This window comes from Neofelis nebulosa, chromosome 8, assembly GCF_028018385.1.
Source record: "Neofelis nebulosa isolate mNeoNeb1 chromosome 8, mNeoNeb1.pri, whole genome shotgun sequence".
NCBI lineage: Eukaryota > Metazoa > Chordata > Mammalia > Carnivora > Felidae > Neofelis > Neofelis nebulosa.
Window position 1 is genome coordinate 67,686,608 of NC_080789.1, and position 13,503 is coordinate 67,700,110.

At 51.8% G+C, this 13,503-nt stretch overlaps 1 protein-coding gene across 3 annotated transcripts in view; it reads left to right on the top strand.

The window, feature by feature from the left end:
- The first annotated feature begins 3,778 nt into the window (after positions 1-3,778).
- The window catches only part of VDR (vitamin D receptor), a 58,598-nt gene continuing 48,873 nt past the window's right edge, over positions 3,779-13,503 (top strand). Inside the window, exon 1 of one of the 3 annotated variants that reach the window (XM_058743001.1) lies at positions 3,779-4,340. In XM_058743001.1, coding sequence (XP_058598984.1) covers positions 4,301-4,340 — 40 coding nt within the window. In that variant the 5' untranslated portion in view covers positions 3,779-4,300. Of the gene's footprint in view, positions 4,341-4,381; positions 4,505-13,503 lie in introns of those variants that run through there. The other 2 variants (XM_058743003.1, XM_058743002.1) reach the window with 2 other exon arrangements.

Below are 13,503 nucleotides of genomic sequence, written 5' to 3' on the forward strand. Positions count from 1 at the left end.
AAGTGGAGGTGGACACCAGAAACAACAGTTTCAACAATGGTGGCATTTTTAATGACAAAGGACAATGAGGCACATACAACAAAGGGGCATCCATGCTATGCAGTGTTTGTCCTAGGCCAGAGGCCAAAGGCAAAGGAGAGGAGCTGTCAACAGCCACATCTATCTGGAGTTGGGGCCCCAGGGGAGAGTTGTTTAATGCATTCCTGGACTGCTTATGGAATGTCCTTCCTGTTCTGGAGAAAGAAGCAGGCTTGCCCAGGATGAGGCTTGTGGGGCTTCTGCTCATTGGTATGATAGAAAGGAGCTCGTTGCCTAATTGCCTTTAGACACTCCCCTCTGCGGAAGGGGGCTTCTTTTGAGAACAGTCAGCTTTCCCCTGTGGACCTTTGCAGCAGTGATAGGACAGTGCCCATGCTTTCACCTGCTCCCAAGACACCTTCTCTATGCCATTGGGCCCTCCATTTACATGCCCTACTAGGTTTTCCCATAAGACACTCTTCCGTAGAAGAGCAAAATAAGAGTTATCTAAAGACTAGGGGCTAGGGGTCTCTTCATCTCCTACGAGAGTGATTGTAGTTGTTGCAAAACTTACAGCCACAAGCAGTTGTAGAGGGGAAAGGATCCCGAGCTTCTAGTTTATTCTGCTGGTCTCTATGGTTGGAGTTGGGGCTCGAAGAGTCATCACTGTCTGCTGGGGTTTGGATGGGAGCCCAGCAAATACCTGGGAGCTTGGGAGAGCTCTGGAGCTGCCTCTATTTGGAGGTGCAGGTGGGAGTCTATACCTTCATTCATCCGGCCCCTAGGCTCTGCTTTACCATGCCAGCAGACGCTGTGTGTGGGCCAGCAGGCTGGCAGCCTAGGGCTCAAGGATGTGGGAGCAGGTGAGAAAAACAAGTGCCAAAAGCCCCAGGGATGGAGACATGAGCTGGGCTATTGGGAATGGAGCCCTGGAGCCAGATGGATTTGGACTGAATAATGATCAGTGCCCTACTCTTTCTGAGCAGACTCTCCACGGACACTCACTATGCCAGGGTACACAACTCCTCCAGAGCTGTCCTGTTTGGGAGAAATCAGGATTTCTGAGATGCCATGAAACTTCCTAAGCCTAAAAGAACCCCCTCAAAGCTGGGAAAGATGGTAAGCATGATAAAATAGCTGAGTTAAGGCCACAAAAATTGAGGGGATACATACTGTCTCAGTGACCTAACCCTGACCATGTGGCCTTGGAGAAGGAATCCTCCAAAGCCTTGGAGCCACCATGGATTCTGAGGGTGCGGTGTATAAGCCAACCTGGTCTCTCAAAGGCCTTTCTGGGAATCTCATGATGCAGGTTCTAAATGAGGGGATCCCATGGTGAGAGGGACTTTTTAAACTTCAGGTTAACTGATTGTCAGTCGTAAGATCAATTTGATGGGTCTCCTTCCCAGAAGGAAGGCAGGCAGGCAGGAAGGGGGGGAGGATAGGAAGAAAGGGTGGAAAAAAGAATAGAAAATATTGCAGGGCATCTCTTGTTTCATAAAACTTATATGTATGCATGGGGACACTAGGTCATAATTAATACTTATTTCTTATTATGGGTTGCAGTTAAAAATATGAAAAACACTGTCCTGGGGAGACTCTTTTGTTTGGGTTGCTTTCACTGCTTACAGCTTCTTGCATTTATTCATTCCATTTTTACCATCTGGAACATAAACAGAGTGAACACTCCTATCATGGGTTAGAAGACAAATGAGTTAACCTTTCTGGACCTAATGTTTTTTAATCTCTAAAACAAGGAAACTGCAAGGAAGCCTGGTGGCTTCTGTCTTTGGAACCCATGACTTTGTGTCTCTCTGAATGTTCTTTGGGAGTTTGCTGAGAGTCTTCCCTTCATTCCCACTAGGCTCATAACTATAAAATATTTGAGGGAAAAGAGCCCTAAAAAAAAAGTGGAAAAGCAAACAGATGGGAATGCTCCAGAGAGCTCAAAGGGCACATTTTTACCTGGACTGCTGCCTCTGGACAGCTTATAAACTGTCTATAGGGACAGGGTCTGCAGAAACTTGTGGGGACTGCATGATCCACTCCAGCTCTGGTACCATGACGAGAGGTTCAGAGAGGGCCAGGCAGCCTCAAGGACAGTGAACAGGGGAGCCCAACAGAAAAGGGGAGCCCATCAGCTGAGGATTGGCTACAGGCCTGCCTAGACCACCACAGACACCGGAAGCCTGGTAGGGAGGTTGAGAAGCCAGGCTGTGCCTTTCCCCAGATTTTGTAAAATGAAGTACACAGGGGTGGCTTCAGCCTGGCACCTCTGGAATCTTTCCTCCGAGGCAAATCACACCTGGAAAGGCTCTTTTGTTTCTCTACAGCCCCTTGGGTCTACAGCACTATAGCATGGCAAGGTGCACACAGCAAGTGCCTACTAGATATTCCCTGATGTAACTTTTCAGAGATGAATACTGACAAAAACACAATATGAGCGTCCTGTAAGGACCACCACCCCTCCCAGGCACCATGAGAACACAAGAAATGTTAACGTCACGGAAAAGAAAGAGAAAATTCGTGTTTTCTGCAGAGGTTCTAGCACGTGTCAAATAGCAGTCAAGCTAGAAGAGTTCAAAGCTGCTCTGTAGCACAGGAATGCCGACTGTCACCTCTTCACGAGAACACAGGGTCTGGAGTATTTCTGGAGTAGAAAATACTCCATCTGCCTGACTCAAAAGGCGGCGATGAATGTCAGACAGAGAGCTGTGAAGAGACTAACGGTCAATGGCTAAGGAATACTCAGCAGTCATCTTTTATCCCTTTGCGATAAGGTTTATTTTCAAGATGTTAGGTTCACTCATCTGGCCAAGTAAGCACCACAAAAGTGACTTCTTCCAGAGGCTCATGGAACTCCCTGAGAATGTCCCAAGGTGTTGGTTATTTGAGATTTCCTGTTCTATTTTTCTTCCCATGAGAATCACTGCTGGCTTTCCCATGATGCTTTGGGCAAGGGGCTTCTTTCTTTTATTTTCATTACAAGCGGGGAATCTATCCATCAGACTGGCAGGGCCCCCAAAGGGGCACTTCCTTTCATCTGTTTCTCAGGATAGATGGGCCATTTCTCAATTCACCAGTCTGTGTCTCTTCTATTTTTTTTTAAACCTTTCCAGAGAGAAAGTTTCCATGATATTCTCTTAATCAACTGTTTGAGTGCCTAACAAATTTTGCTGTTTGAAGATTCTTCTTTCTGTTTAGCCTCAGTTCATTTCTCCTGATCCCCTTATTGAGAGTTTGAGAGGGGCTGGTTATCCTACAGTCTAGCAAAACTGTCTCATAAATGGTTCAGAGGCTCTTGTACCAGCAGATTTGCTGGGCTGTACTACTGTCCCTCACTGAACAGCTGTGTAATGTTGGGCAAGTCACTTAACCTCTCTATGCCTCGACTTTCCACCTGTTCAGCTTGTCCCTCTGAGCCACGGTTTCCTCCCCTGCCTAAAGGAGCTCACCAACTGCTGGATGGCTTCGTGGGCATCTCTATTATAGAATATTATATTGTAATTACTATTTATTTATACATTCTCCCACCGGACAGTGAACTCGAAGGAGGGAACCCCATCTTTTTTTTTATCTCTCCTCCAGATGCGGTGCCTAGCACATAGCCAAGGAGGCGGAATAATTTCTAGCCAAAATTTTCTATGGCGTATTTCCCCCCATCTACTACAATTCCAGGTCTCATGATAGACTTTTTTTCACTCCTCTCTTCTCTTCACACCAGTGTCGTATAGAACGGGTGGCGGGAGACTGGGGATTAGTCCCGGGAAACTGACACTAAGCTCGCTCGCTCGGATGAGGTTCGCGACAGGCCGAGAACGTGATCTGCCGCGGGCGAGGGGGGGACGATGACGCAGCTCCAGCCACTTTGGCCGCGTTTTCCGTTTGCGCTTTTATCCTATCGAGTGGGGTCGGGCTGAGCTCCCAGGCGCTCTGCAGAAGCAACGCGACGGCGAGCGGCGCCCGGGATTTCCCACGAGAGCAGAGGCCCGACGGTGCCCGCGGCAGACGCCCCCAGAGCCCGGCAGACCGTGAAGTCCGGGTCGGGTCAACCCAGGTGGGGGTGACGCACCTGGAAGAGGCGCGCGCAGCAGCTAGGTGGAACCACGGCGGCTGGAGGTGGGCGAACGCATCACAGATTAACGCGGGCAGAGCGTGGATCTGCACACACATCACCTTCGAAAACTCTCAGGCACGGAGAAGCAGCATGCCTTCCTCTGTGGACCGCAGCCGTGGAGGACTACCCCGGGCAGAGTCTCCCAGTGGTTGATTCCAAGTCAAGATGGTTGCGAAGCCGCCAGCCTTCTCGCGGAGCGAGGCAGGTCCGCTGGGCGGGGCCAAGGGGGAGGGGCGGGCCCGGGGCGGGGCCTCGAGAGGGGCGGGGCCAGGTGCTGGGTTGTCTCTGCTTGTCAAAAGGCAGCAGCCGAGCGGGAGGCGCCGGGAGCGCGGAGCTGCGTGCCCAGCCGCCTGACCAGGTGCGGAACCGGTAGGAGCGAGGAAGGGGGGTCCCAGAATCGGGATTGGGCCCGGGGTAGGGCTCCGGGGGGGTACCGGGCCTGAGTGCCCGGGTGCAAACACTAGAGGGTAAATCGCAGGGGCAAACTTGGCTGCTGAGATCCGGGCTGTCGTGCCATGAGGCTGAGGCACAGAGGGTACACTGAGGTCTGAGAAAGCTAAAGTTCGTGCCAGGTTGGCGAGAGGGACAACGACCTCGGTGCTCAGGCGGTTTATCACACAAATGCTCTGCTACACAGTGCTCAGCACTTGGGCAACGAGAAGCATTTGTTTCCTTCCTCTGTTGGGGAGCCTTGGCACGGAGTGAAGGAATAAGAAAGGGAGATCGACTGTCGATGGTACTAAGGTCCGCTGGAGGCGGAGTGTGTGTAGCTTTATCATCTTCTAGTACCTGTGTACGGTCACCTGCCATGGTGGAGTTGGATCTTTTAAGTAGAGTTTTTTCTTTTCTTTTTAAACCACCAATGATTTTAGACCTAGTTGGCCCTAATGCACTGTATTTATTTTTTCAGGAAAGCCTGTCCATAGATGTTCAGAGGAACTCAGGGGCAAGCATCTAATCCGGGAGGGAGCTCAGGGAGTAGTTTCTGTTTGGGGAGTGAAGGGTCCCTCGTCTGTGGGTGGTGGGGGAGAGTTTAGGGGAAGTATCTAGGAGGGAACAGCATGTGGTCTGCAGGGAGCAGTGGATCCTGACCCCCTCTCCCCCCACACACCCCCAGACCACTGAAGCTGAGATCCAGGCTACCCGGTCTGGGAGGGCACTAGGTCTCCCAGCCCAGGCCCTTCCCGCATCTCCTCCTCCTCCTTCTCCTCCTCCTCTTCCTCCTCCTCCCTGCGGTGAGTGAGTCAGCCTCCTGTCTGGGCTCAGTTGCAGCCAGAGGGGCCAGAGCCCAGGCAAGCAATTGGGCAGGCATTTTCTGAGCATTGCAGAAGCTCTCCTAGGCAGAGTCAGCTCCACTCTAGCTCCCTGCTGGAAGGCTCTCTTCCTCGTGGCCAGTGGTGGCCACTCCTCTGAAGGGAACACCCAACACAGGGATGATTATGGGATCGTTGTGGTATGATTCCAGAAGGGTTGACGGTGAAGAGCTTGTGGATTTGTGGTAAATCCGCATCTCTTATCCTTCTCCTAGGATCAGGAGGTACATCCAGCACGGTACACTTCCAGCCTCCCATTCCATTTCTGCCTAGTGATCTTGTTAGCAGCCTGGCTCTGTTAGCCAGGTGGGTGTGCACAAGAAGTCAGGAAGGTTCTGGGACTAGGGAAGGCATGGTGTTGTCAAAGAAAGTTTTAAGCCAGGGTAAGAAGTGGGGTTTGTTGAGGTGGAAATGGATTGTCTGGACACTGGAACCTCAACTCAGTGAACTGTGGGCATTGTGTATTGGGGGGGAGGAGGGCTTCCCCATCCCGTCCTTGTCGAAGTGCTGGAGAGGACTGAGGGTCCTTCTGGAACGGTATACAGACAGACCCGGAGGTAGAAAGACTGTACATTTCTCTCTGGCTTTTCTTTTGGGTGCTTCAGACCCTTGAGCAGAAATGGGAGCCCCAGAGTCCATTGCCCCCCACTCAGTGGCCTCTCTGGAGCCATATGAGACAAGCCCACAACCAGGCTGTGGTGTGGGGCTGACTCAAACTGCAAAATGCTGGGGATTCACAGACTGTACTCCGGCTGGGCCCCATGGCTTCAGTTTGGCTGGTCCCTCATTAGCCACGACTTGGACCCTTTCCAGGGTAAAGAATAAGAAAGGAGGGAAGAGAGAAAGGGTAAGAAAAGAGGAGAGTGAGATAAGGAAGGAGGGAAAGAGAGTTAGGAAGCTTTCCTGACCCCTCACAGCTCCTCGGTCAAGGCCATCACACTTCATTTGTATAAACATCGTGGAAGGCCTGGTATAGTTTGGGGTGCCCTGGTTATTTGTATTTATGGTTTCTCCGTCTTCTCTCCCATCCCCCCTCAGAACTGATCTTTTTTGGGACTAAGTCCCAGAGGAAGTACCAAGAGGCCCTCCCGGACCCTCACCCTCCACTCTCAGACCAAATAGCCAGTGTCTAAAGCCAGTGTCTTCCATGCTTGACTTGGGGCTTGGGGGCCAGATCAGGCGGTCATCCGAGCAGGAGAGGGAGCGCCACTGTTCAGTTCTTCACCCTGCATCCCCAGGAGGCAACAGCCATCCCGGCCGAGATCTGCTTCTGGAACCCCTGCTAGAAACCCCCTGTTGTCTTTGTCTAGCAGTTGGGTGCTGGTGGCTGGAGGGCCAGAGTCAGGAGCACCTGGAAGTCTGAGCCAGGATGATGTTCCAGTCCGTTGCCGGACAGGAGGAGTTGTAGTGGTCCAGCTTTCCGTTTGGCCACGGCTGCAGGTCTGCTTTGGATGCAGGTAGAGGGAAGTAAGGAAATGACAAGTTTTGATTAAATGCCTTTTGTGCACCCAGCTTGGTGCTAGACCCTCTGAGGGATGACAGGAACAGAACCCACCAAATCAGCCCTCTTCCTTGAGACGGTCTGAGCCCCAGGACGGGCAGCTGCTGTCGGTCCAGTTCTGAAAGGATCCAGGTGGGCAGAAGCTAGCCTGGCTATTGCTCTGGACCTCAGGGCCTCGCTTCCAGTCATGCTTTTCTCTAATTCCCTCTTCACCCTCTCCTGTGTCAGTGCCCGCTTGGTGGGCCAGAGAGGGGGAGCGTATAATTCCCTGTCGAAACTGGGAAGCTTTGAGAGTGCAAAGGGGTGCTGTTAGTAGGTTCTGTCGGGACAATTGACATAAACCACAACTGTCTCGGGCCAACTGAAACATTTAGTCATTATGGTGAACGGCACTCTGAACCCATCTGAGGTTACACTGACGAGGGGAAGATGGGTGGGAGTGGGTTTAATGAGGAAGACAAGGTGGGGAAGGTGCCTAATGACGAGGGGAGGACGGAAGTAGCTTAATTCTCAGGGCAGCCCCAACACCCCAGCTTGCTCCCTGATATTATCACCCAATTCCAGTGTTTTCCCTGAGGGCAGCTCCGCTCCCAGCCACCTTCTCCTAGAACCCAACCTACCACACTCGCTTGCTCTTGTGACTTCCCTTCACCCTTGACTTATGACTGGCCTCACCTTCGGCTTTCCTGCCCCACCCCTACCTCCGATGGGGACAGGAAGGCCTGCCAACTCCCCTTCCGCTGCCCCTGGGGGAATTGGGATTTATAATGGAGCCAAGACTTAGCCTCATGCTTCCTCTTCCCTCTTCCCCCGTATCTGCAGCCTCTTCATTTTGTCTCTCCAGCTTCCCAGATCTCTGGGGGACACACCATACCACAGGGAAGTCCAGCTCTCCAGTGGGTAAACAACAAGAGGGGAAGGGTAGTCAAACCTTGCTCATGTGGATAAAGGGCGCAGGTCACTTGCAGTCAGGTTCCGGGGAAATGGTGAGCAGGGTGGAGGGCAGAGCCAGAGAAAAACTGCTCAGCAGGAGAGGGAGTCGGTTCCCCCGGACACTGGAGTTTGACTGTCTCATCAGGTCTGAATATTGGGGAAATGGTCCAGGGCGGGGACAGGCTGTTCTTGCTCAACCCAAGCTATAGGCGTTGGTGGCAGCGACTGCATCGTGACGCTGTAACACGTAGAAAAGAAACTGCCCTCCCTTCTGCATGCGCGGTCCTCGTGGTCCAGATGCTCAGGGCGGGCTCCCTGGAGAGTCCGCAGAGGTCCAGCATGAGAGTGATCGGGGCGCCTGGTGTGGGGGTGGAGCCTCCTTAATGATGGTGTAGTGACTGTCTTACTCTGGCAGGAAGGAAGTTGTTCTCATCGCCAACAAATGAAAAGGGCAGGTGAAGACCTCTTGGGAAGTCCCACCCTTTGAAGTGACTTGTGGGGAGAGGGAAGGGGAGAGACTCCTTGGGCTGGCAGGGGGAGGAGCGGGGGTGGCCTGTCAGTAGATGGCAAAAGTGAGAGGCAGAAGCAGCAGGCACTAGGGGAGTCTGAGTGTGTGTCATACGTTTGCAAACCTGCCCTGCAAGTCCTGTGCCAAGGAATAGACCAAGCAGTGTTTCCAGAACCAGGTGCCACACAAAGTCCCCATTCTGCACAGGGGAGAGTCCTGGTCCTGAGCAGGGTGTGGGCAGCTACACCAGTGGGCAAGTGGAGTTTGGGAAGGACCCAGAAGCCGGTTCCTGGGAAGCTGCTGCCTCTCACTGGCCTTCTGACCACAGGTTGAAGCTTTGAGGTGTTACACAAGGTGTGACATTCCAGGCACTATGAGGCACCCGTGAGCCCCTAGGCTTTGCTGGCGACACATCCAGTGTGTGCCACCTGCTGGCACTGGAGTTGCAGCTCCAGGAACAGCTAGCTATTCACTGAGTGCTCAGCTCAGTTGCACCAGGTGCTGTGCTAGGTACATTGCATGCAGGGCCTCCCAGATCTGCCACAACCTTGTGGGATAGGAACCACTGTTATGCTCCTTTCACAAATGGGAAACTGAGGCTTGGTGAGGTTGAGCCATGTGCCAAGGTGCCACAGCTGATGAATGGGACAGTCAGGACTCACACTTGGGTCTATCTTAACTTCCATAGAACCCTACTACAACTGCATTCATGGGAGCCCACAGGGCATTTAGCACCATGCCTTGGACATAATAGGCCTGCAGTAAATGTTTGTGAGTGGCAGGGTTAGGTTTACTAACTGGTTTGAACAAGTTGACCTGGAAGCAAGCTTGGTTTGCCCAGAGGTTACTGTGGGGACAGTGGCCTCTCAGAAGGAGGCTCCCTCTGCCAGTACCCTCAGGCCTCAGTGCCTCTCCAACACTACAGGGTACCTAACTTGGGTAAAAACAGCAGGCAAGAACCTGAGAGAGAGAGAGAGAGAGAGAGAGAGAGAGTTCTGTGCCGAGAGATTGCATGGGATCAGATAAGATTTGAATGGTCTAGAAGGCAAATGACAAATACTCTTTCAATGTCAAACAAGCCACTTCATTGATAACCTACTTTGGACCAAGGGCACCAAGGAAAGGCCATTGTCCCTTTGGCCAACTGGAGCTAATCTCATCCTGTTTGCCCTTTCCCCTCCTAGCTACCCCTTAAGGAGCACTCGTGAGCCTAGCCTGCCTGGAAGGGGAGATGGACTCTGGCCACATCTGACAGCCTCTGCCAGCCAGTGTGATTCCCTTCTCTCCTTTCATCTTGACAGCTTCTCCTTGGAGGAAGCTACTATTACTCTCCCCAGCATGGATATGGGAAACCAAGGTTTAAAGAGATGTCGTAACCTGACATGCTGTAGAATTAACCCATGACCACTGAGCTACACTGCTGTTAGTGCTGGGCTTGGCCACGCGAACCACTCTCCGTGCCAGAGCCTGGAGACGGGGTTAGAAGGAAGAGAAAGTGCTCAGCCTACCCCTCAGCTGTGCCCCCCCACCCCAGGTTCCTTGGCATATCTCTGAAATGTTAGGTAGTGCTGTTGGAAGCTTTGCCAACAGCCTCGAAGAACAGGAAGAACGCGGGGTTGGAGTTAGACACGCCTGGGTTCAAATCCCAGCTTTGTCACTTTCTAGCTTGTGACCTTGGGCAGGTTTCTTAATCTCTCTGAATCTCGGTGTCCTTATCTGTTACGTGGGATAAGAATAACTCCCTTGTAGAGCCGTGTGAGGATTCCAGATGACCCAAGTCAAGTGTCTGGCGGGCAGTAAGCCTTCGAAAAGCGTGGGTCGTTCAGTAGATATGCATTGAGGACCTACGGTGTGACAGGCATTATTCAAGACGCTGGGAGCTTCACAGTGAAAAGTAAAGACTCTTGCAATTGTTCCCAAATTTGCTAGACCAGAAACTTCATCGTTGTGAGAGATCCCTTTAGAATCCAAGAATGGCTGTCTTCGCACCTGGCTGAACTCGGATTTGGTACATTTCTCTTCCAGCCATTTGTTAGCTGATGAGCTTGGAAAAGTTGGTTAGCTTCTCTGAGACTCAGGTTCTTCAATTCTTTTTATTTATTTACTTATTTTTTTGACTGTGAAATATATCATACGCACACGGGTATATCATATGCTTATGTATAGATTAAAGAATAATATAGTATATTCTGTACACATCACCCAAGTGCAGAATGGAACGTCTGCAGCGCCTTCAAAGCTCCCGTTCCTCTTCCCATTTGCATCTCCTTCCTTGTTCTCCACCCCACCCATATTTTGAATGTTAGTTAGTTATTTCCTTCCTTTTCGTCGTAAGTTATCGTCTACGTGCGTTTTACAAAACAATATATTGTTTACCTTCACGTGTCCATGGAGCTTACCTATATGCATGTTCCCTGTGATGTGCGTCCTCCACCTTGTGTCGTGCCTGTGAGACTCCCGCCCCCCCCCCCCCCGCCGTGTTGACACACCCAGAGGTAGTTCATTAGTTTTCACTCAGGGTGACGTCCACTGTAAGGATGTGCCACAATTTGTATGTCCTCCCTCTTGGTGATGGACGTTTGGGTGGTTTCCAGTTTGGACTTATCACGGTCATACTGCTGGCAGTAACCGTGCTGGTCTCCTGATGTGCGCGTAGGCGGTTCTCCAGGGCACATACCTGGGGCCAGGGCACCTGGGATTCTGTGTTTGGCATTGCTCCACAGCGCCCAACTCTTTTCCACAGTGGTTGTACTGAAAAGCATTCCTTTCGGCAGTGGCTAAAAGTTCCCATTGTTCCCCATCCTTTTCAATACCTGACATAGCCTTGATTTCTAAAATGAAACGGTTGTCCGACTAGACGAGTTTCTAAAGTCCCTTTCAGCTCTCATAATTGAATCATTCTCGGCCGGTTATATGTGTACCCCTGTCTGACGTGTGGTACACACACAGGTGGTCCTGTACAGGTGTCAGCCTGACTCTGTGAGCTCTGCCCAGGGTCTCCGGGTGCGGCTGAAGCCCTTCCTTGTAACCTTCCAGCAACAGTGAGGGAGGGATCCCGTGGCTCCAAGCCCATCCCGGTACTTAGCGTCCTGTTCAGTTCAACCAAGAGCCTAGTGTCAGTGCTGAGCACATACTAGGTGACCAGTTAGTATCCCCTGGATTGCATTTTTGCTAAGGGTATTGAGACGGTATCTTTTCCTTGGGTATCGATTTTGAGAACAGGACGTGGAAGTATCAGAACTTTGTGTTTGTTAGCTAATCAGAATTCAGGGTGCTGGGGGCAGTGATGGGATTTACATCTGTCCAGGGCTTTTTGGTCATCTGAAAGCTCCAGGTGAAGTAAACTGAAGACTAATTGTTCAGAGTCTGGCCTTGATCTCTGACCCACTGACTTGTCCAATCTGAGAAGCAGAGGGTGCTAGAGGGTCGTGGTGGAGAGAACAGAGGAGGCGCCTTGGGGAAAGGAGCAGAATGCCCACAGAGAATCCCTTCCTCTTCCAAGGTTGAACACTCCGCCTGGGGGTGCTGGGTTGAGTAGGTGTTAGGTAGACCCGGTGTCCTGGCGGCCACATAAACAGCCAGCTGCCCACTCACCCAGCTGCCCACAAAAGAATGTGGCTTGCTGGGCAGTTGCATGGGACACCCGAGGCCGCAATCCTGCAATTACCCAGCCAGTCTGTGTGTGTCAGCTCCAGGGGCAGGTGAGTGCCTCTGCCCTGGGCCTCATCTTGGTCACTAGACCCGTGCTGGGCTTGGTGGTAGGGCCCCACCCATTCTTCAATCACCTCCCACCCCAACTCTGCCCCAGTGTCTCTCTGTACACCAACCTTTGATCTTTGTGAGGCTGACATAATCATATATCATATAAAAGCTGACAATCGTAATAAACCAATGGCTATTCTAACTTATACGTTCCAGGCACCGTGTTAATTTTTTTCATGCATTTTCTCACCCAGGCCCCTCAATAATGCTATGAGGTAGGCAATACTGTTATCCCCGTTTCACAGAAGAGGAAATTGATGTTGAAAGAAGTTAAGAGGTTCAACTTCTTGCCCAAAGTCATTGAGCTCCTAAGTCAGAACCAGAACTTAAATTCGGATCTGTTGTAGCCTGGGCCGTCTGCCCCTGCCTCACCTGCCCACGACCTGTCCTGCACAGTTGTTCGGCTCTGTTCTCTGCCCTCCTCTTCCTGTCTGAGGAGGGCTGGAAAAGAGGCAGTAGGTGGTGCCAGCCGAGGGTGAATGGGACAGTTCCAGGCTGGCCAGGATGATGCTGGAAAACACCTTCGGGGCAGAGTTCTTTGTTCCAAACAGCTCTCAATTTCCGGCCTTCTGCCAGGGGTGGGAAGGTACCTCTGCCCAGCCTATTTGGCAAGCACACCGACCTCTTGGGTGCCATGATGTGAAGAAGTGGGGGGTGGCAGCCTCAGGTAAAATTCCACTGTAATGAACTCCATCTGAGATCCGAATGGCTTTGTTGAGATGAAATTATGTTAACCAGTGTGCAGTGGAGGAACTCAGGTGTGGAACCTAAGAAACTAGAGGGGGAAGTGGGGCTAAGTTACCAGTAAGTGTCTTTTAGTAAAGCTCTGGAATGTTTTGGAACCTAGGAGGAGAAGGAGAGTCAGAATCACCCCTGGTTCCTCCTTCAGTGCCAAGCTCCCGGGTGGTTGGGGCAGGGCCCGGAGGGGAGAGCTTTGTGTTTGACTCTACCTGACAGGGCTGTGCCTGTCTGTTCGATTGTCCATTTACCCGCTGGGTTGAGAGGCCCTGAGAACAGGGCTGGGTCCTATATCTGAAGTGTCCTTACTCCACGCAATACTTAACTCATCACAGATATGCTCAATGGCTGTTGATTGAATGGAAATGTGTTTGTAGGTAGACCGGGACCCCTGAGCTACGTGAAGAGAGTTGAGGTGCCTGGGTGGCTCAGTCGGTCAAGCATCTGACTTCGGCTCAGGTCGTGATCTCACGGTTCGTGAGTTCGAGCCCCGCGTCGGGCTCTGTGCTGACCGCTCAGAGCCTGGAGCCTGCTTGGGATTCTTGTATTTCCCTCTCTCTCCGCCCCTCCCCCACTCGCACTGTCTCTCTCTGTCTCTGTCTCTCTCTCCTCA